At 35.1% G+C, this 19,276-nt stretch overlaps 3 protein-coding genes across 8 annotated transcripts; all 3 read right to left on the bottom strand.

The window, feature by feature from the left end:
* LOC109355528 lies at positions 2,270–4,605 on the bottom strand. Its single transcript, XM_019598731.1, has one exon. It carries the CDS (start codon positions 4,390–4,392, stop codon positions 2,479–2,481), a length of 1,914 nt encoding a protein of 637 aa, XP_019454276.1. The 5' UTR covers positions 4,393–4,605; the 3' UTR covers positions 2,270–2,478.
* Positions 6,287–10,397, bottom strand: LOC109355535. Of its 6 annotated transcripts, none has more exons than XR_002108673.1 (7): positions 10,108–10,397; positions 9,126–9,240; positions 8,243–8,914; positions 7,962–8,073; positions 7,110–7,167; positions 6,583–6,627; positions 6,287–6,529 (listed from the first exon to the last, which is right to left on the bottom strand). XR_002108673.1 is itself a non-coding variant. In XM_019598776.1 (7 exons), the coding sequence occupies exons 1-5, from the start codon at positions 10,188–10,190 to the stop codon at positions 7,142–7,144; spliced, it is 1,008 nt and encodes a 335-aa protein (XP_019454321.1). In that variant the 5' UTR covers positions 10,191–10,397; the 3' UTR covers positions 6,287–6,529; positions 6,583–6,593; positions 7,110–7,141. The 6 variants fall into 6 exon arrangements, 4 of the variants coding, with proteins under 4 accessions (XP_019454321.1, XP_019454301.1, XP_019454289.1 ...); XR_002108670.1 differs by having other exon boundaries at positions 6,583–6,618; XM_019598776.1 differs by having other exon boundaries at positions 6,583–6,593.
* LOC109355520 lies at positions 12,241–19,212 on the bottom strand. The gene is made up of 12 exons (XM_019598720.1): positions 18,987–19,212; positions 18,120–18,193; positions 17,567–17,695; positions 17,016–17,316; positions 16,763–16,881; positions 16,160–16,292; positions 15,316–15,392; positions 14,142–14,339; positions 13,520–13,709; positions 13,203–13,381; positions 12,792–12,892; positions 12,241–12,712 (listed from the first exon to the last, which is right to left on the bottom strand). The coding sequence occupies exons 2-12, from the start codon at positions 18,189–18,191 to the stop codon at positions 12,562–12,564; spliced, it is 1,650 nt and encodes a 549-aa protein (XP_019454265.1). The 5' UTR covers positions 18,192–18,193; positions 18,987–19,212; the 3' UTR covers positions 12,241–12,561.

Genomic DNA, 19,276 nt, shown 5'->3' with positions numbered 1-19,276 from the left:
TATCGACACCATAATTTCGTTTCTGAACTTTCTACGACGAAAGGAAGTTTAAAAATTGAGGAATGTCATCCAAAAAAAATAGTCGAATGATGTGAAAAAACAAAAAATTACAAGAGTTTGTGTTAATAACAATACAATTCTCTGGGCGTACATAAATGCTCCTAAAATATTAGAATTGAGATAATATTCTCATCCGTGTCTGCTAATAATTGATAATGAAATCTAGCTCTAGTTTCAACACAAGGCTGGTATTCTTCATTGCCTACCAGTAAAACCCATACTATTCTTAAGTTTCTCAGGAATCAGTTTAACTCAAAGGATGAGGGGGGACAAAAGCTTTGATACACTATAAAACAAAAACTTATATTTCAGTCCACCCCAAATTTCTCTGCTTGACAGTGACATTCAAGTAAAGTCCGTACCCAGGTTTCTTATATATGGTTGGGACAAACCGTCAGTTTCCAAAACAAATCCACATGAAAACACACATCAAAGAAAGAATCTGGCTTGCATCTCCCAGGTCCTAACAGGGACAGATAACTGATCATGCTCAATCATTTAAGCATACAATTTTTCCTCCACAACCATCAGTGGGTACATCAGCCAAAGAAAGGGTTAAAAAGAAAGGGTTTCAATCAAGAGTGGATTTCAAAAGCAAGTTAGGATGAAACCAAGACTACCGATCCCATAACTAATTGGTAGATTAATAAAGGTTCTCATATCACTCTATTGTCTGTTTTCAATTGTCCTCTGAGAAGAATTATCAGGGACAATCACATAAAGCAGCAAGGTTGACCCTTTGCCACAATTAGCTCATAACACAAGATAATGCCATTTCTATCAGATAAGTTAATTTAAAATCTTTATATCTAGCAATAAATGCCATTCTTCTTTTATGAATCTAAATGAATCCATATTCAAACATTTATCACTTCATTAAATGGCAATTGCTCCACTCCTTCCACATAATGGATCCACCAAAAGTGCAAAGATGAGACAGCAGTTGGAAAGTGTCTACTATTCTATAGAAGATCAATCTACAATAAAAACGTTCAACAATGTTGAGCAACATAGCATGGTAGTGGAACTTCCTCTTCCGCATAAGAAAATATGACAGATTGAGCTTGGGCTCATTACAGTTACAATGGAAATTGGATGAATAGAACTGGTCAGAGTTAGTTCCAACTCAGATTGAAATTTTTGTAAACTAAGGTCCTAGAAAAGTTCATACTTAATGTCGAATATGAAATGTAATCCTAACCACCAGAGATATATACAACAGTTCAAATGTAAGAATGTAAGATGAAGCAACCCCATTTAATTAACTTGTCTTTGGAATGGTTTTTCTTCAAGTCATAAGGGTTATTAAGCTTCTAACATTCCTATAGTACATGTCACATGTAAACTTCATCATATTGGTACAGATCTGAGCAAGATTAGAAACGAATGTCTGTGTGTGTACACGCACTACTCACTTTGTCCTCACTCTCTAAATGCTCATTAATCATTAATGTTCCATACCTGCTAGTCATCATTTCTCAAGACTAGATGTCTAAACTCTAGAGTGATGTGTGAGTAAATAAAGTATTTACAATGTCCAATGTTGGTAGCTCAGTTGATAAGAGCGGAGGACATAGTGAGAAGTGCAAGGCACAACCACCGACAAAGCTCTCCATTCCCTGCCCCAATCCCCACCCCTCCCCAGGGCCCAATTAGGGGGCTATTCGAGGGATCTTCCACCAGGTCCAAAAGTTGGGTCTAGGCTTTACGGAAAAAAAGTATTTAAAAATATAAAGATTGCAGTTGATTCTCAAGCTACCTCAATTTCAAATAACCAAGATGTAGGAACTTGATTCTATTTGATCGTATGAGTATGTATTTACCCAGAAATGTGCTAGTGTAAGTGTCCTTGGGGGTTTTCTACCCCTCATCATAACAAAAAAAAAAACCTATCTCATCATTAACATCGCAAATGTAGCATCTAAAAAACATAATATACCAGACTTGGCACAGTCCTTGCCTATGTTTATCTTATGTGATACATGGAATAAAAAATTATCCCGAATCCATGCAATGCACAACCATTTACCAATCTAAACATTGAAGCACCAATTTGTATCTTCGATGCGCCTCATGAATGCTGCATTCAAAAGGATTTTAAAACACAGCTTGGGATAATACTAACATGAGCAAGTCAACAATAACACTAGCTAGTCATGGATCTATACTTTCTACTGATTGTTAGCCATTTCCAGAAGTTATCAGTATGTAATTTCTATAACATAGTATGTTGCCACGACCAAATACAATTCATTCATGTGAGTTTATAACCATAACACAGAAAAACAAAGATTTTGAGACAATTTCAGTGTTCGGGGTACAACATCGATATCCAAGAATGCTATAAACAACCAAGCCATACAAATCTCATGAACACGAAAAAATAGCCACCTAACAATCATCTATGTGAAATGCATATCAGTTGCACGTGAAAACTCCACTCTCCAATTTGTGACTAACCTCGTAAAAGTCTGTCTTACCTTCGGAAGCAGGTCGTAGAGTAACTCCAGAAAATGACTGAGCTCCTTGTACAGAAAATCTCACATACCCGACCACTTCAATTTCTTCTTCATCTTCGTTAGAATCCACAGGCATCCTTGCTCGCAACCTTCCAGGAGAGCCCTTCAATGGAATCTCTGGTATGAGCCATTTGACTTCCTTTTCATGCCTATTCAACGCAGCCTTAGGTGAAACCTTCAATAGTGTTGGGTCAACTGGCAGTTTCAGAATGAATGTAACATCAGTCAAGGGAGCTAACAAATCAGGGTTTGAAGCATATTGTATCATCACAGAAATGAAACTTCCAGTGTGGCGTTTTATAAGTCGAACCCTCAAAGGCAAGGGTGTCAACCTAGGTAACAAGCTATACTTAATAATTGGTATAGGCTCCTCTGAGGCCACAGTCCTCACATGAAACATCCCATCATCGAGGGTACTAACTCGAGAACTCTGTATAACAAATCTTTTAACAGCATTGGTTCCCTCAACTCGAAACGAGAATTCAGTTTCCTTATCACCAGCAGCTTTAGGCGGCAAAGTTTTGAGGTAAACAACACCCATCAATCCAACCCTCGCAAGTAAGGATTCCCTGAACTCTGCACTAATCTCTTCCGAGATATACATCTCGGGACCCTTCATCTCTGTTTTCGTCACCAAGTTATCAAGTGGAGTGCCTTCACCACTTCCAGCACCGGCTGCTTTAGGAACAGCATCGGGCCCGGTCTGCAACAATTCAAGTCCACCAAGCCCTTCTTGTTTTTTAACCTTGGTTGGACCAACAAACTCAGAAACATCAAGTCCACCACCCCAAGCATCATTGAACCCTTCAAAAGCTTCACCAATAGAAGCTTGCTCATTACCAAACTCAACTCCACCATAGTTCCCTTCAAAACCTTCAACATTTATATGTGTAGATTGGGTTGCTTCTGGTGGTGGCAATGTCGTTACTTCGAGCCCCGCCAACGCCAGCGTCAAATCACCAGCTGAAGATTCCTTAGCCTTCTTGAACCCACTCACAAGCTCTTGTGGCTTGTTAATAGCATCACTTGCTGCAAACGGATCCTTTTCTACTTGAGACTCTTCCTTGTTCTGCTGCACTTCCTCCTGCTGCTCACTACTGGCCTGAGTCGCCGGTGCGAGGCTCACTGCCACTTCATCTCCGGCTTCCAGCGTCTCCGGTGGCAATTCAAACCGTGCATTCACAAAGGCTTCGATGCCAGCCTGGTGCTCGAGTGAATGCACCTCCACTGCGGGCCAGCTATCAGCGCCACGGATCTTGTTCTCAGTGTCCAGCGCGGAATGCACCATCTTGGCGATGCTCTCACCGTGCATTGTGGCGAGCATTGCAGCAAGGCGGATGTTGCTAACACCGCGGAGAACAATGTCGAGCGCCATGTAAATCTCGGCGTATTTCCGGCTGAGCTTCTCAGGGGTAACATCAACGCCGCGGCAGGCAGTGACGATAACGCTGACGGCCTGGTTGACGATGTGGATGCACTCGAAAACGTTGACGGAGTTATCGTGATCGGCGACGGTGATGCCGAGGACGTAGATGCTGTTAACTAAGCGGTAGATAACGCGGTATCGGCTCTCGACGCCGACGATGACTTGGCCGCTAGAGGCGGCGAGGGGATCGTCGCCGATGGATTCGGCGGCGTAGGCATCATCGGATGCGTTGGAGTGAGGTTTGTTCTTGTTGACGGCGTAGGCGCGGCGCGTCTGGCGGAAAGCGGAGAGGGCACCGAGGGCGCGTGAGGGTGGGAACCACTCGCGCGTCTGGAGAAGAATATCGGATCCGTTAGCGGGTTGCAAAGAAAGCGCTAAGCACGACATCGCTGGTTACTGGCTTCGGAAACGGGTATGGTTAGGGTTTGAGATGAACGTGGATTCAGATCTGGGGAAATAAGAATAGTGTTATTATTTGGGAATATAGATTCAAATTCAGATCTCATAAACTCATTGAGAATTGGAAAATGAATAGAGCAGCAATTGCACACACACAAAATAAAACTGGCAATTCCTAATCAATTAGTGATTCAATTGTTCTGTACGTTCATCCACTTTTTGAGAAAACTCAAATACCTTTATAATTATTTTAAATTGGATTTCCAATCCATAAAATTTGAGTGAAGAAACAGTAAAGATTTATTAACAGTACATTATCCAATAAATATTTATAGAAGATGATCTACAATGATTGAAAATAAATAAATAATGGAAGATATAATAACAGTATAAAATTTTTTACATTATTAATGTATATATCTTTTTCTTATGTATCACATTTGTTACATTGCACAAGACCATTTACTTCTTATATTTACCCAACATAATATAAGATTTTAAGCTTTCATTTTAGACAACTTAAGTTTAATTTGTGAGTTATTCAATTAATTGAATGTTGAATTTTTAAAAGGTAAGATTGAATAATTATCTCTTTTTAATATATTTAACTACAAATTATAACATCTAACACAATTTATTCTATTTGACATTTATAGAATATAAAATATACTTTATAAACCATAGGAAAGCATGTTAAAATCAACATGCTAGTATATATAATCTTACGTTTGCTAACGCTTTTAAAGTAATTAATCTACTTATAGTTCCCCAAATTTACAAAAGAATCTTATTTACCATATATACTTATGGTTCAAATAAACATTATTTTTGTTGAAACCCTAACATGATATGGTTTTCAATTTGGTTATTTTGGCACATGAGCACCAACATTAGTGAATTGATAGCTATGAAACATGGTTTGAATTTGTTTTGAAACTTGGGGGATCGTCATATGATTCTGGAATTTGATAGCATAAAAGTTGTACATATTATTAGAGAAGGGATAGACTCATATATATTAGTTGATGACGGTTGCCAAAAAGATTCATGCTTGGTGAATATGCTTGCAAATTTTATAGTTAAGATGAAAACACATTCACATGATGGTTTAAGATTTTAAGTGTGTTACCCCATCTTTCACCTTTGAAGGAAGAAAACAAAGGTCCTGTAGATCCAAAATACTTCTTTTGGTAACCTTTTTGTATGATTGTTTCATGTTGATTTTGTATAAGCTCATATAGTTAATATATCAAAGAAACTTTCATGTGACTTCGGTTCATGTGATGACTTACTTATGAAGTATGTTGTTGATACATCATTTTTTGGGTACATTGTTGACACATCACTTTGAGAGTGTTTAGGTAAATATATATTTAGATGAATGATATAATTACTTCAACTAAACAAATTAGATAATTTGTCGTTTTTTATTTGTAGGCTTTTTAAACAAGTAACCAAATCAATTCAACCCATATTTGGTTGAAATTCAATTAATTTTTTACCATGAAATGGGAATTTGCCAAATCGTTTATTCCCCTAAAATTGAATCAAACTAACACAACAAATCGATAAGGACTACACTGAAAATCTTTTGTGTACAAGGACCCAACTTACACTCTGTTTAGGAAATTTTAATTTTCTAACAAAATATAACTGATTTTCCAGGGGCATTTTATTTATTACTTTCATGCAATTATTTACCATAAAAAGCATCAAAGGAGAAGGTTTTATGATTGATAAGCTAACTTATTAAATTAAAAGTATATGATTTAAAAGCTTCAAGCCTATATGCTATAAGTCATTTATCAAATTAAGACTTATCAGCTAACAGCAAAAATCCTCCCTAACCAAACAAGATTACTAGCTTATTTTTTTATCATACCACAAAATCACCAAAGAGGTTGTTCATAAAATTTCCAGGTGAGAATTCTACAGCGTCATTATATTACAAGGAAGCCAAATAGCTATATCGTGGAACTTGCATTAAATATTATATGAATGTATATACATTTGACAGCCCCATGAAACTAAAATAGACACCAATCCTTACAAACATCTAGGCTGGTTATCCTAATAATCTCAACAACCACAGATTAGAAGCCAACACTTGTTGTCTGTAATGTCCCTTAAGCTGACTTGACCCACCAATACAGGAACAGATCTCAAACTAAAAGTGACCTCCTTTGTGTCTATTCATGAAGACAATATAAAACCCTGCAAAAGCTCAAGATTCATTGATATAATGTTACACACCAATTACAAGAAGAAGAAAAAAAGAACAAACAAATTAATATAATGACTTCAAATAAAAGGCAAGGTCTTGAAAAAATATTTAGTAGTTAAATTGACTAATAGAATGTAAACAATTTGTTTCGGACGTCACCACCTTAAAGCCTCAAAAGTCAAAACGTGCATTGAAATGAAAATCATATGTTTGGGTAGATGAAAGGAACATGAAAACTGTCTGCATGAGTTGCGTAGTGGACAAATCCAAATTGTCAATAAAATAATAATAATAACTTCCTGAAAAACTAAACTATAACCATTTGAGGAAAAGAAAACGCAATCTTTCATTGTTTCAAACCCACTTCACCTGATATCTATTAACTTACACCACAAGTATACTTGCATATTTTCAGATTTTGTTATTATAATCTTATCATTACAAAAAACAAAAGCCATAAGTTGTGAGGTTGTAGATATACCTTCAAACTGGTTGAGAAAAGCAGCCAACCATTTAACTTGAGTAAAGTACAAAGGGAACTACAGAGTAGGAAAAGAAAATATCCATAATTAGCAAGGATTAATACAGAACCTAAGAAGCAAAAGCATGGGATAGTAGTAGAAAAATCCAGCATGCTGAAAGTATTCCATCTTTCAAATATATCGAACAGGACACAAAATTGTGTGTGTGTGTGCGTGTGGTGGGGATGTGTCACAAACTATTGGCAGTTTAGGGGACCCAAACACCAATTGGTAATTTGGATATTATGCTTAAAAGATACTCGCACAAGAAAGCGCCTCACCAGATTTCTAAGGGGGAAGGATAGTAAACTTATTCTTTTGGCTTGTTTAAATTTTCCTTAGACCAGCTTTCTATGACATGTAAGGGGGAAGGACAGGAAACTTATAAGAGAGTGAACTTGACGCAACCGAAAGGTGGTTGCTTAGTGAGGATTAGGCCATTGGTACAAATACTGGAAACAGCCTATCGGCTTGCAGGGCTAAGGTTGTGTACATCTACCCTCCTCAAACACCACTAAGAGAGAGTCTCGTGCACTAGGCTGCCTTTTTTAATGATATGCTTTCTATCTGTACTCTCACCCCATTTCCTCCAACACCTACAAATCTATTATACTTAAAGAGAATTAGGCATCTTATAAGAATTTCAACTAACCATTGTTAAGAAATAATAATGGAACCAACCTTTAAAATTGTTTTTACTAAGACATCAGAATAAAGCTGAAAAAACTTAAATTAGAGACAAAATTGATTTGATACAGATGGAATTGCCAGTGGCCAAAGATCCTTGAGGAGCTGGAAATTGAAAGTCTTACCAAAGAGAAAAATGGTTAACATTAGGGCAAGTGTAACTTGAACAGAACAACCATAACGCAAGTGTAAAGGACTTTGAAATTGTCTATTGAATAAACCGACGCGGCCAAAACGCTGCAGAGTATGAGAAATTCATTAGCAACTTCTTAGAATGTATAAATAACAATTATTATTGGGACATATTTCAGAAATGTAGAGTGTTAGAGCAGAAGAATAAACAAAGAAAATGGTTCCCATCATTTCCATTTATCTCTTTCATAAAAATAAAAAATATTCATCTAACCTGATTGAAAATTCGAACTGCTCGCAAGGGCTGAGGATATTCTTCACATTTTTGTTTCCAGAAGAGAGGTCTGAATCCTTTTTCTTTAGGATCGGCATCAATAGTCCTTGTAGGTATGTTTCCTTGCTCATCTTCATCAGCAATTACAATTTTTAAAGCACTATAATTTGGAGGACTCCATGTCTTCCTTGTAGTAGTTGTCCTATCTGTTTGAGAAACTATCTCATCACTATTTCTAGAATCAGAATCTGCTTTTATTTCTATCACATGATCCTTGCCCTTGTTAACAGATATGAAATCCTCAGAAACCTTTTCATTGGTCGGGATATCCCAGTTGCAGGCAGGATTAACATTTTTCTCTTCTTTGTTGACTAGTTTCTCCTGAACTGAGCTTTTCAAGGAAGGAATAATCTCTATACATTCATCCTTAGAGCTTTGCATGGTCTGACATGTTCCAGATAGAAATGCGGCCAAATCATCTCGCTCTTCTTCATTGAGATTTACCCATCGAAGGGGTTGCTTACCTTCTTTACTAAAAGATTCCCTTAGAGCTTCTTCGACCTGGGAAATTTGCCTTTCAATAGCAGAAATAAACTGTCTGTGCCTAGAGGTTGTATTGTCATCACCATGATGTCGGTAGCTTAGCCTGACCGCCTTTTCAAATTCTTCCAACTATTTCATAATGTTCAAAACAGAAAATTAACAAATAAGAAAAATTGAAAAGGAATGTTCAGTATTATAGGAGAAACAATGGAAGAGATTTGACTTATCGAAGAATCAACAGTAAGAAAGTTTATTAATTTTGAGACAAAATATATAAGTTCAATGGACAGTGCAGAGGAAGATAAATTCGAAATCAAGAGAAAGGAGTATATTGACATACCTGCCACTTTGCAGTACCTAAAGCAGTTTGCAGCTCCCTGCATAGTTCATTTAATCCGCCAGAAGTAGAAGCTGACCTTTCTCTCCTTAGCCATGCCCTATATGCAGATTCCATTCTGGAAAGAGAGAGAGAGAGAATGAAACTCACAATGGATAGAAATTACAAAGTCCTATATAGTTTTAGCATGAAGGGACATTTCTAACAGCAATGAATTCTGCATTGATGTTTCCCTCCAAATTGAACTTAATAAATGACCGGACTCCCTTCAAAGTAAGATACAACTCAACAAGGGAGATAGTATGTACTATCATCATCCATGATTAAAAAAGGGCAGCCCAGTGCACGAGATTCACACTTAGTAAGATCTGGAGAGGGTAGATGCCCTCGGTCTTTACCCCACAAGCCGAGAAGTTGTTTCCATGATTAAAGTGTTAAAAAAAACACAGCATGCTGGGAATAAATAACTCAATATTTAAGCAGATAAAGCAGACAGCTTTGTTCGCTTCATACCAAATATAAGATACGAATCTATGGTAGGTTGTCAAGCAGAATAGTTGGCTACTGTGATATGATTAATAAATAATAAACGATAATTAAATTTAAAATACTTAACATGGTAGCAATAATTCAAATTTTCATAGCTGGTACTCCTCTCTTATTGAGTTATTTCTATCCCCCTAACTACCAAAAAATCCATATGCACGCACCAATTAAAAAAATTACCATATATTTCATGATACATGAAACAAAAACATTTTTTCTTTCTGGTAAGAATAATGAGTAACTAGAAGTTTAAACTTTAAACCCAAAATTTGTCGTACAAAAGTGTAAGAAACAGCAGCAGGTTGAGTAAGGAAAATAGAACAGAACATGGAGCAACAAAAGACAAAACAATCATCACCAATAACCAAAAATTGACACGAAATTCATCGAATGTTATAATTAAATCAATTACAGACAAATAAAAAAAGAGAGAACGTACATATCAGCTGATTCCTGCACTTCCTCCGCCGCAGAGAAGAAAGAGTCCTTCCGCCATAGATCAAAGCTATTAGCTACCAACATTTTTCAACAACCAACACCAATAAAACCCTCAATAAAAAAAAATCAAAATTCTTCGGAGAACGAAGGAAACTCGAAAACGAAGCAATATCTTGTGAACAAGAGAAGCTAGATAGGTTTATTTGCTCGTAGATTCTTTCTCTCTCTCTTCTTGTGAGTTATTGCCAAACAAGCAATTGAAGAGAGAGAAAGAACCTTCAGAGCGAAACGAACAAAAAAAAGAGAGAGACACGTTTAAGCGACCCTTCTCTCTTTTTTTATTTTCCTTCTCAGGGTTCTGTATGTAATAACCCGTTTCTATTTTTTAACGGTGTGATCCTGTGTTGGAATTTCGGTAATACGTTAAGATCTATAACGAAGTATTGTGTGACAAGTGGAAGATTCTGACAGATAAGTAGTTAGTTGTGTGTGACGTGTCTGGTTTTTATTGGTTTGGTAAGTTTGTTGATGGAAGCAGAGGATTGGGAATGGGGGAAGGTTAATGATGAGTGGGAAAACTGAAAGAAGCGTCGGCGGTTGGAGAAAGATAAGGACAATAGGTTGGTGGTTTACCAAAAGCATTTTCTATTGTTTCTATAATTATTCGGTTTAGTTTAGACACATGCAATAATTATATTATCATTATTCTATACCTATATGCAGTGATGTATTAAGAGTTTTGTATTCTTTTATTGTATTATCTATTATTCGTATTCTAAATTTCATTCCAATCAAATGATCTGCAACTGTCAATATATTTCACGGTAACAAAAATGTATTATTCAGGAGTATATAGAGATTCACCCTTCGGTTCATATTTCTCCGACCAATCCTTCCTAATTCACATCTTTGTTAGAATTTTTGTTGTTGCAATTCCTTACATAAAGATTTAGAAAATACTGGATCTCCGTCAATACAAGTAAATTGTTGATAAATTTCAAAATGGCTTGATAATTATTAACTTTTGAAAAAAATATAAATAAATGATGAATAATATATTGATTGTTTATAATTTGTTTAATATTAACCGTTTATAGATAATGCGCTCATATTTTCAAATATCACACATTACTTCTGATGCACTCGACGGTAAAGGATAGAATGCAAATTAATTTTCCAAAATGTTATGCATATCTTCTTTTCTTCTCTCGATTTTTTGGCTTTTTCTGAATTTTTTTCCCTAGTAACCTAATACCCTATTTATGGCATAATTCATATAACAATTTCATAAATATGTAAAAAACCATTTTTATCTTCAATAGATTTGTTTTTGTTGCATTTTTTAAGGGATCAAAATCTCAACTAATTTTTTTTCTGATTTTACTTCACTTGTTTATTTAATTTTTTCAAAATTCAAAAGGAGATACAAGATACTATCTTACTATTTTAGGAGTATTCCTTTTATTATTTTTTATTATTTATTTTGTAAAACAAAATTAAATATGTAGAATCAATAAAAATAAATTTTATACCAACATTTATTTATTTACACTATAATTTTGGAAATAATTTTTTTATAAATAAAGAATGCCACATTACTCTATTATTTATTTTTTTGGAGAAAAATATAGGCTTCTGGAAGTTAATTTTTATTCTTATTTTTAACACTTAAATAAAACCAAAGGTAAGTTTCTAGAACCTCTCTTTTTATTATTTTTTATTTTATTTCGAAAATTTATTTATTTATTTTTTGGAAAAAATATTTTGATAGTGAAAAAATATTTTTGGACATTTTATCAGTTGGACAAAAAATGAATATTCACATATATTAAAAGTATCAAATATTGATTAGTTAAAGTAGATTAAGTTGACTAAATTGCCATAAAGATTGTTATCTTCAAATTTCCACTTCATTTTATCTCTCTTAGAAAAGTTTTTGTCCATAATTTAGCATTATCTACTACCTTTTCGTAAGTGAAGTCCGATCTGGAAGCCAACAACAAAATTTAGCAGTGCGTGAATCACATGATATGAATTTGAAAGAAAGCAGTCTTGTGAACATGGTCCAAGTGCGAGTTCCGTTTTTTATTCCTTTGCGGTATAATACCAATTTACGACGTCAATCTATTTTTTTATTCATATCTTCTCTATTTTTACATGTTAAATAAACACAAACAAAAGGCTCACTATATTAATTCTAATCATCTAGACTTTTCAGACCACACATATTAAAGGTAATGTGCATGCCTTTATTGAGGCGAATCTTACATCATTAAGCATTTTAAGTGGTAGCTTTATTTTTAGCACTTGAAAATCAACTAGTGCCTGTGTCATAAGTGGGGCACCAACCTCAGCCACAAAACAAATGTCAGCAAAGTTTTGATTTGATTTGATCTATTTACACTAACAAGGCCCAAAAGACCATCAAAGTGACACAATCATCAAAGATGCTCAATTAGCCTTGGATGTCCTCAGCCATGCACTTGTGGAGTTCATTCTTCACTATGTTGAGACCATTTTGACACGAAGTTGAAACAGAAGAGGCGATTCGAATTTGTTGCATTTTAAAATCCATTGCCAATTTTTCATCCCAGCTCCAGTTTTCTCTGAGAAAGAACAAAATGTAATGTCAACAGAAGAAGCTTTTTGATTTCTTTCCTGAATTAACTTAACTACGGCATTTACCTGTCAACAGAATCCATTTCGCCCATATTGTCGATCATATCATCAAAGATATATTTGAGATCTTCAAGAACTTCCAGCTCATTTTCCAAGTTTCCTTGCAACTGTAAAAGAAAAACAATCTGCACTAAAACATCAACCGGTAAAATTGATGAACAATACATTAGCAGTGTTTCCCAAATAGCGTATTTGAATATTTCCCTAGAATTAGTTCCTGTAAGGAGGGAAATGTTTTACATAATGTTACAATAGAATTTAAATCCATTAATGTAAGGTTTTCTTTCACTGCAGCAAGGTCAAGCTTACTATGAATTGCAATAGTTCATACCAAAATTCAGTTATATTTCAAGGTGAGGAGGATGACACATGAAATAAAAGTTGAAAAAAAAAAAGATAAAAGAGGAAGCACAGTACGAAAGTCTTAGTTTGCTGCAGAGGACTTCGAGATCTCCGAAGGTGGTCCAATAGTGGAGAGGGAAGGCCATAATGAAATATGCTGTGATTGTTGGAGAGGTAAGTATCACGCACCATGTGAGTCGTCCAGTTGGACTTGGATTTATCCTCAATAGAATCATTATCAGAACCATCCATGTCTGCAAAATGACATGTAGATTGGATATCTATTGGACAGCACTAGCTCATCAAACTAACAATAAAAGACACATTAAATTCTTTAAGGGGTGAAATTAAATGAGATCGGTATGGGCCGAAGGGAATAGGACAACAAATACCTAATGGAATGACATCATAGGGGTTGTCTCCTTGTGGTAAGAAACCATAAAAGGTAATTAGATGAGAGCTGGAGAAGTTCCCGTAGCTTAAGCAACATTCTTCTCCAGATCTGCATGGCCTTGATAGACAAAATTTCAATGAATTCATCTTCGCACTTACTTTGCCGTAGTGCGTAATATGTGGGCACAGCTGTTGTCAGGGACCAGAAAAGAAACAAGAGAAATAAAATTTAAAGGGCTCCAAACGTAGCCAAGCAAAATCAGGGTATTTTTTGATTAAGAAAAGTAAATTGTGATATAATAAAAATAATATTTACGAACCAGGGCAAGGTAAATATCTGTTAAACATCATGGTAGATATCACCAAAGTGCTAAGTTGGATATAGTTATTAGCAAATAAGTTGTGGGTCACATCACACATAGGTATTATCAACCCAGGAATAATAGAAATCTATATAAGCAGAAAATACAGGTAGGAGCAAAGAAAATTTTGAAATTCTACTAACTTCAATTTCTCCATGGAATTCAATGATAAATGCACAATATCTGAAGACTCTAACAAAATATTCACAAAGAAAGGGGTAAGGAAGAGAAAAACATTAGAAGAAGAGAATTTACATACTGAATGATTAAGAAAACCAGCAATAGGGATCAAGCATGTTCTCAGCTTTCCATCAGAATACATTATCTTCATGCTATTAGAGTACCAAAGTTCACAAGCCCATAAAAATTTCTCCCATGTGTACAGCTCTAGTGGAAATATATCAGGAAAAGCATCACATAGAGCGGGGAACAACTCATCATATTGAGCACGCAGGTGCTGGCCTCAAAAAAAACAAAGAAAACATCATTCTTTTCATGTGGGCAAAACCTTTAGCAGTATATACATGATACATGGAGCAGAGTTATAATTAACCAGGTGATTAAAACTTCAAGAAAAAATTATGGATAAAAGTGCTATTAGATCTTATCCTCTATACCACATATTTGTAATCTTCAATTTCTTGCACTAACAATAAGCTTCCTGGCAGCTTTAGAATTCAATTTTCAAAAACGGAAAGCAGTTGCATTGGCATACTATGAAATCAGGTATCATATAGACTGTCACAACGATTTTGACTTAAGATTGGACACTGTTTTGTAAAGTTCAAGGCTCAAACTCATGCATATCTAATCGGATATTTCTAACCTCTTTTCACATGCTCCTTCAATACTACATGCATATACAAGTCTAATATCCAACCCACAGAGCACCAATAAATTGAAATGAATCCCCTTCCAATACCAGAAAATACAAATCTTAATGCATAATAGTTTACACCAGAGTAGTGTCTGAGACGTGTCACCCCAACACCTAGATTAACACCATACAAAATACTGTTTTAAATTTAACACTCTTCAACCGGAAAAGCAAAAAAGGAAGAAAATGTTGCTAGGAAATTGGAGGATATTAATTTTCAAGTGAAGGAATAAATTACTAGCAATAACAGTCAAGAAGCAGGGGACATCCTTAAATGAACCCCAATTAAATGTATACTTTTTGGGGTAACTTTACAATTCTGGCTCATAATGTTCTGAATTTCAAAATCGTCATTAGCATGGGCCAAGATGACCCCACCTAGTGGGATAAAAGCTTGGTTATCGCTGTTGTACCTTAGCAAGGGCCATATACATTTGCACTTAACATTAACAAGATTAATAGTTTTACTTTTACTGCTCCTCAAGGGAAGGCAGAACCTTCATTCTAAAAACAAGCAGGTCAATACAGAGGTCAGAACCTTGGAACAACCAATTACCTCTCTCGCTTGCATTATCTCTTCCAGCAGCAAAGTTCCATCTAACATCATGATTGCTTCGATGCCAAAACTCAATCCTGTGAAGTAAAATAAGAATATCAAAGCTATTTGAAAAACAGGAGACATAAAATATAAAAGATCACACAAGTGGACAGGGACTTCAATTCAAATGTGCAGACGGTACGATGGGTAAATCAGTGGCTTTACATCCTAGTGTTCGAGTCTCTTTAAGAAAGTTCAACACATATTTTCCTGGAGAAATACAGATGCCCATATTGGAGTAGGCAACTTCAACCCCAAGGAAGTACTGTAGTCTTCAAATATCCATTATTTCAAAATCAACTAATATCCTTTAAAATACAACACACAAGACCTAAAGCATATGATCTAAAGTCTGAACAGTTCTCTCTGTTTGACTATCTGTCTGTGGATAAAAAACGGTACTAAATCTTAATCTTAATCTAGGGTCTCTATCAGAAACTATGCTAGTTGGTTCACAATGCAATTGCATATTCTAACTAAGATACACTTTATCCAATTTCTCAAATGAATACCTAGCCTTAATGGGTAAAATATGTCGAGATTTGTTAAGCAATATTAACTATAAGTCTATAACCCATATAGCATAAAATCCTAATGATGTCCTTGGTAAATCCATAACAAAGTCCAACAAAATACTATCCCACCTCCACTCAGGAATATCAAATGATACAGTTCAAATCCCTAGGAATGCACCTTTAAGTGCTTTAGGTATAAATGTTGTGCCTCAAAGTGACTTGCAATTTTGGGGATCCGTACAAATTTATATCTATGTATAATGTATGCCATAGTCAAGTAAGATTACCTGTATTAAATTTTTCTGGCAGTGAATCAAAGTAAAATTTGAATTTTGAATCACAGTTGTACTTCTCTTTCATACTCCATAACAGCAATATTGTCTCAGATGATATGCCATCAACCTCTTTTAAGACATGATGCTGAATTGTACAAGGACGGCTATCGGTTATTAAGAACATAATTGGACTGGTGAACTCATGGCATTTCGTATGTTTCTATTTTTTTCAAGAAATGTGTCAACTAAGATGGCAAACAAAATTTTCACGTTCTTACCAAGTCAGAGGGATCAATATCCTACTATGTTGCTAGTCTTTCCAACAGAGAGAGAGAGAGATTGATCCCATGTGCTAAGGATATGGACATGTTTACCATCCTACTTGACGTTATTTTTGCAAACAATAAATAAACAAAGTGCAGGCATAAAATAGGTATTGATTCAATTCTGAGACAATGTCGCCTTGTGTTGAATGTAAAGAGGGCAAAGGTAAAGTTTTCAAACAATTCATTATCGTTCAACAGTTGTTTCCAATGAAGAGCTGTTAGTCTACTATGGATCTCTTCAAGAAATATTTTCACCACTTTTTATATCATTTTCAACAAGGAAGCATACCATATCAGTTTCATACACAAGTTCCTCGGAAATTATAATTGACAGTGGAATTTCTAAAGCAACGTCTCCAAATTTTAGATCTTTCCTTGCTATCGCACCCCGGCCTGCTCCTTCAATATCTGTGTAGATTAAGGGGAAAATAAATTTGTATGACACATCATAAAATTAAAAACTGCACAAAGGGAATAAGATAATCCTCAAGAAGGCAGTGAAGAGAAGCAATTCAAAAACATAAAAATCATGATGAACTTACAAGATATCTTTAACTGTGTCCTTACACCATTGCTTTCACCCCATTCTACCAGACGTTCTACTTGGTCACATGTGTAATCTCTTTCAACTACTCCCTTCACACTGTTCTTGACCCCAAAATCAGAAATTAAATCAATAACTATTTTCCGTAACTCTTTCAGGATATTTGTATGGAGATGGGTACAACTAGAAAGTGATGTGTCAGTCAGCACAACAATTGAATTTAGAGCCTCCAACTCATTTCTAGGGCTGTAAAACTCCTCTGATGTGCATGCACCATCTTCAGCAAAATAAAGTTCCAGCTGCAACTCAGTAAATCAGTTATGTTATGAGTTGATGACATCCCAAATTGAAAAACTGAATATCTACTTTTAAAAGACACTAATTATGTGTGTGTGTGTGTAATGCCATGCATTTCAGTTTTAAGGAGATTTTTTTTCACACAGATGTGTGAGAAATCCCAAGAAGACTACCCAAATCCTTGAACACTAGTTTGTCCTTAGAGTGATACTGAGTATCTGAATATTTCAGGGAGCAGCAAAAGGAAGTAACCTCGTTTAACTGTATGATTCGTGCAATCTGAAGTAACACCTTTACAGTAGCACTCATCCAACCAGGCTTTATGGAGCTCCTGAGATATATCTGTTCCTTGGGACTAAAACCCTTACTTTGTAGTAATTTCTTTAATAACAATGAAGATAGAAGATTAGTCAGTATAGTAAAAATGGATAAGGCCTCAAACCAAATAAACACATAAGCGATTAAGGAAATCCCAAGAACAAAACAAAAAAGGTAAACCAAGAGTAGATAGTAGCAACATTTGTCCCTATAAAATTATATCACCTCTACTTTTACAAATATGATAACATAATATGGAGCAGGCTGCCGCCATTTGTTGCTTAAATTTTGTTATATTTGAAACTCCTTATCAGCGACAAAAAGTTATGAAATTTCTTGTTAGGAATATGTATTTCTTTTAATCATATCAAACGGACAGCTTTGATGACTAATTAAGGAAACCTTATTAACAAGGGTATATATAAAGATTAAAAACAAACAGCAAAAAAATAAGTTACATGTAAAAACTAGATATATAGATTTGTACCTTCTTTTTATCAAAGAAATGATCATTTTTAGACAGCTCGAGAACAATTGAGCACTCATCATCAGTATCCATAACTGTAGATGCCATTGATAGTTTGAAGTAAGACAGCAAACACAAAAACATATGAACCAGAAAGATAAAAATTGACACACTCAATACAATACCTTATTACAATGGCAACCTAATTTAAGAAGACGTTCCTCATCGGCAAGTATAAATTATCATCAATTTATCATGAATAAGCTATAATAAGAAATTGCAAACCATACCATAACCACTTACACTTGCTACTTATTTTCCATTCCAACATATTCATGTCTAATTACCTAGTTTTCCCGGAGTATATTGTTTACATTCATTAACATTTCATGTGCAACACAGAAGCAACACTTAAGGTACTAAAGAAGAAGAAAATAAAAAAGAAAAAATAATAATTATAAAATTCTGGAGAGTGGCGATTTATATACTGGTAATCTCATATCATGTATAAACTCTAATTGCTAAGCAAAAAAAAAATGTAGAAACTCTAATCAGCGGCATTTTACATACAAATATGAAATGTATAGGGAGAGCAAATTCTTTTTATCATATTAATATATACGAGAAGCGAAGTAGTGGTATAAGAAGAAAATGCAATATAAAACGACAGTGAAAAAAAATAATATTATAAGTTTGTGTAGAGTTGCGATTCCTATACAGATATTATGTACAAACTCTAATCTATGGCATTCTACAAACGAAGATAATAGAGAGCAAAACTCGTATATCATATTCATACCTAGTAGATGCGAAATGAATAATAAATTCTAAAATAATAGCCATTAATGCACTCGTTAGAAACAAACAATGAAGTTATTAAAATGTTACCACTACAAAGAACACTCCAAAAGAAGTTTGAAGATACTGCTCCGAATAGAGAAGAGTGAGAGGTTCACTTCGTCTTTCTCTCTCAGTTGAAGCCACCAAACAAGGAAGGAAGAGAGAAATTGAGCGGCAAAAAAAAAGTGAGAGTGAGTGAGTGAGGCACAAAATGAAGCTTCTTCGGAGTTGAAGTGCTTAATAACCCTTGTGGTATCCAAATTTATTTGGATCAACGGTTATGCAGCTTCCGTAGCACACGTTCGATTATGACCGTTCGATCAATTAGAGACGGATAA

The sequence above is a fragment of the Lupinus angustifolius genome, chromosome LG01 (genome assembly GCF_001865875.1).
Source record: "Lupinus angustifolius cultivar Tanjil chromosome LG01, LupAngTanjil_v1.0, whole genome shotgun sequence".
Classification (NCBI taxonomy): Eukaryota; Viridiplantae; Streptophyta; class Magnoliopsida; order Fabales; family Fabaceae; genus Lupinus; species Lupinus angustifolius.
The sequence above is the reverse complement of the archived record's forward strand: the minus strand, read 5'-3'. Positions and strand labels throughout refer to the sequence as shown.

Coding starts and splice junctions, on each gene's coding strand:
- LOC109355535 (XM_019598756.1), bottom strand. CDS start 10,190: ATGTTGGTAGCTAATAGCTTTGATCTATGGCGGAAGGACTCTTTCTTC. Junction 8,074..8,242: donor CAGTTCGAATTTTCAATCAG/GTTAGATGAATA, acceptor CATACTCTGCAG/CGTTTTGGCCGCGTCGGTTT. Junction 7,168..7,961: donor GTTAACCATTTTTCTCTTTG/GTAAGACTTTCA, acceptor CCTACTCTGTAG/TTCCCTTTGTACTTTACTCA.
- LOC109355520 (XM_019598720.1), bottom strand. CDS start 18,191: ATGGATACTGATGATGAGTGCTCAATTGTTCTCGAGCTGTCTAAAAAT. Junction 17,696..18,119: donor ATTTCTTTGATAAAAAGAAG/GTACAAATCTAT, acceptor TTGTTATTAAAG/AAATTACTACAAAGTAAGGG. Junction 13,382..13,519: donor CTATGATGTCATTCCATTAG/GTATTTGTTGTC, acceptor GTCATTTTGCAG/ACATGGATGGTTCTGATAAT.
- LOC109355528 (XM_019598731.1), bottom strand. CDS start 4,392: ATGTCGTGCTTAGCGCTTTCTTTGCAACCCGCTAACGGATCCGATATT.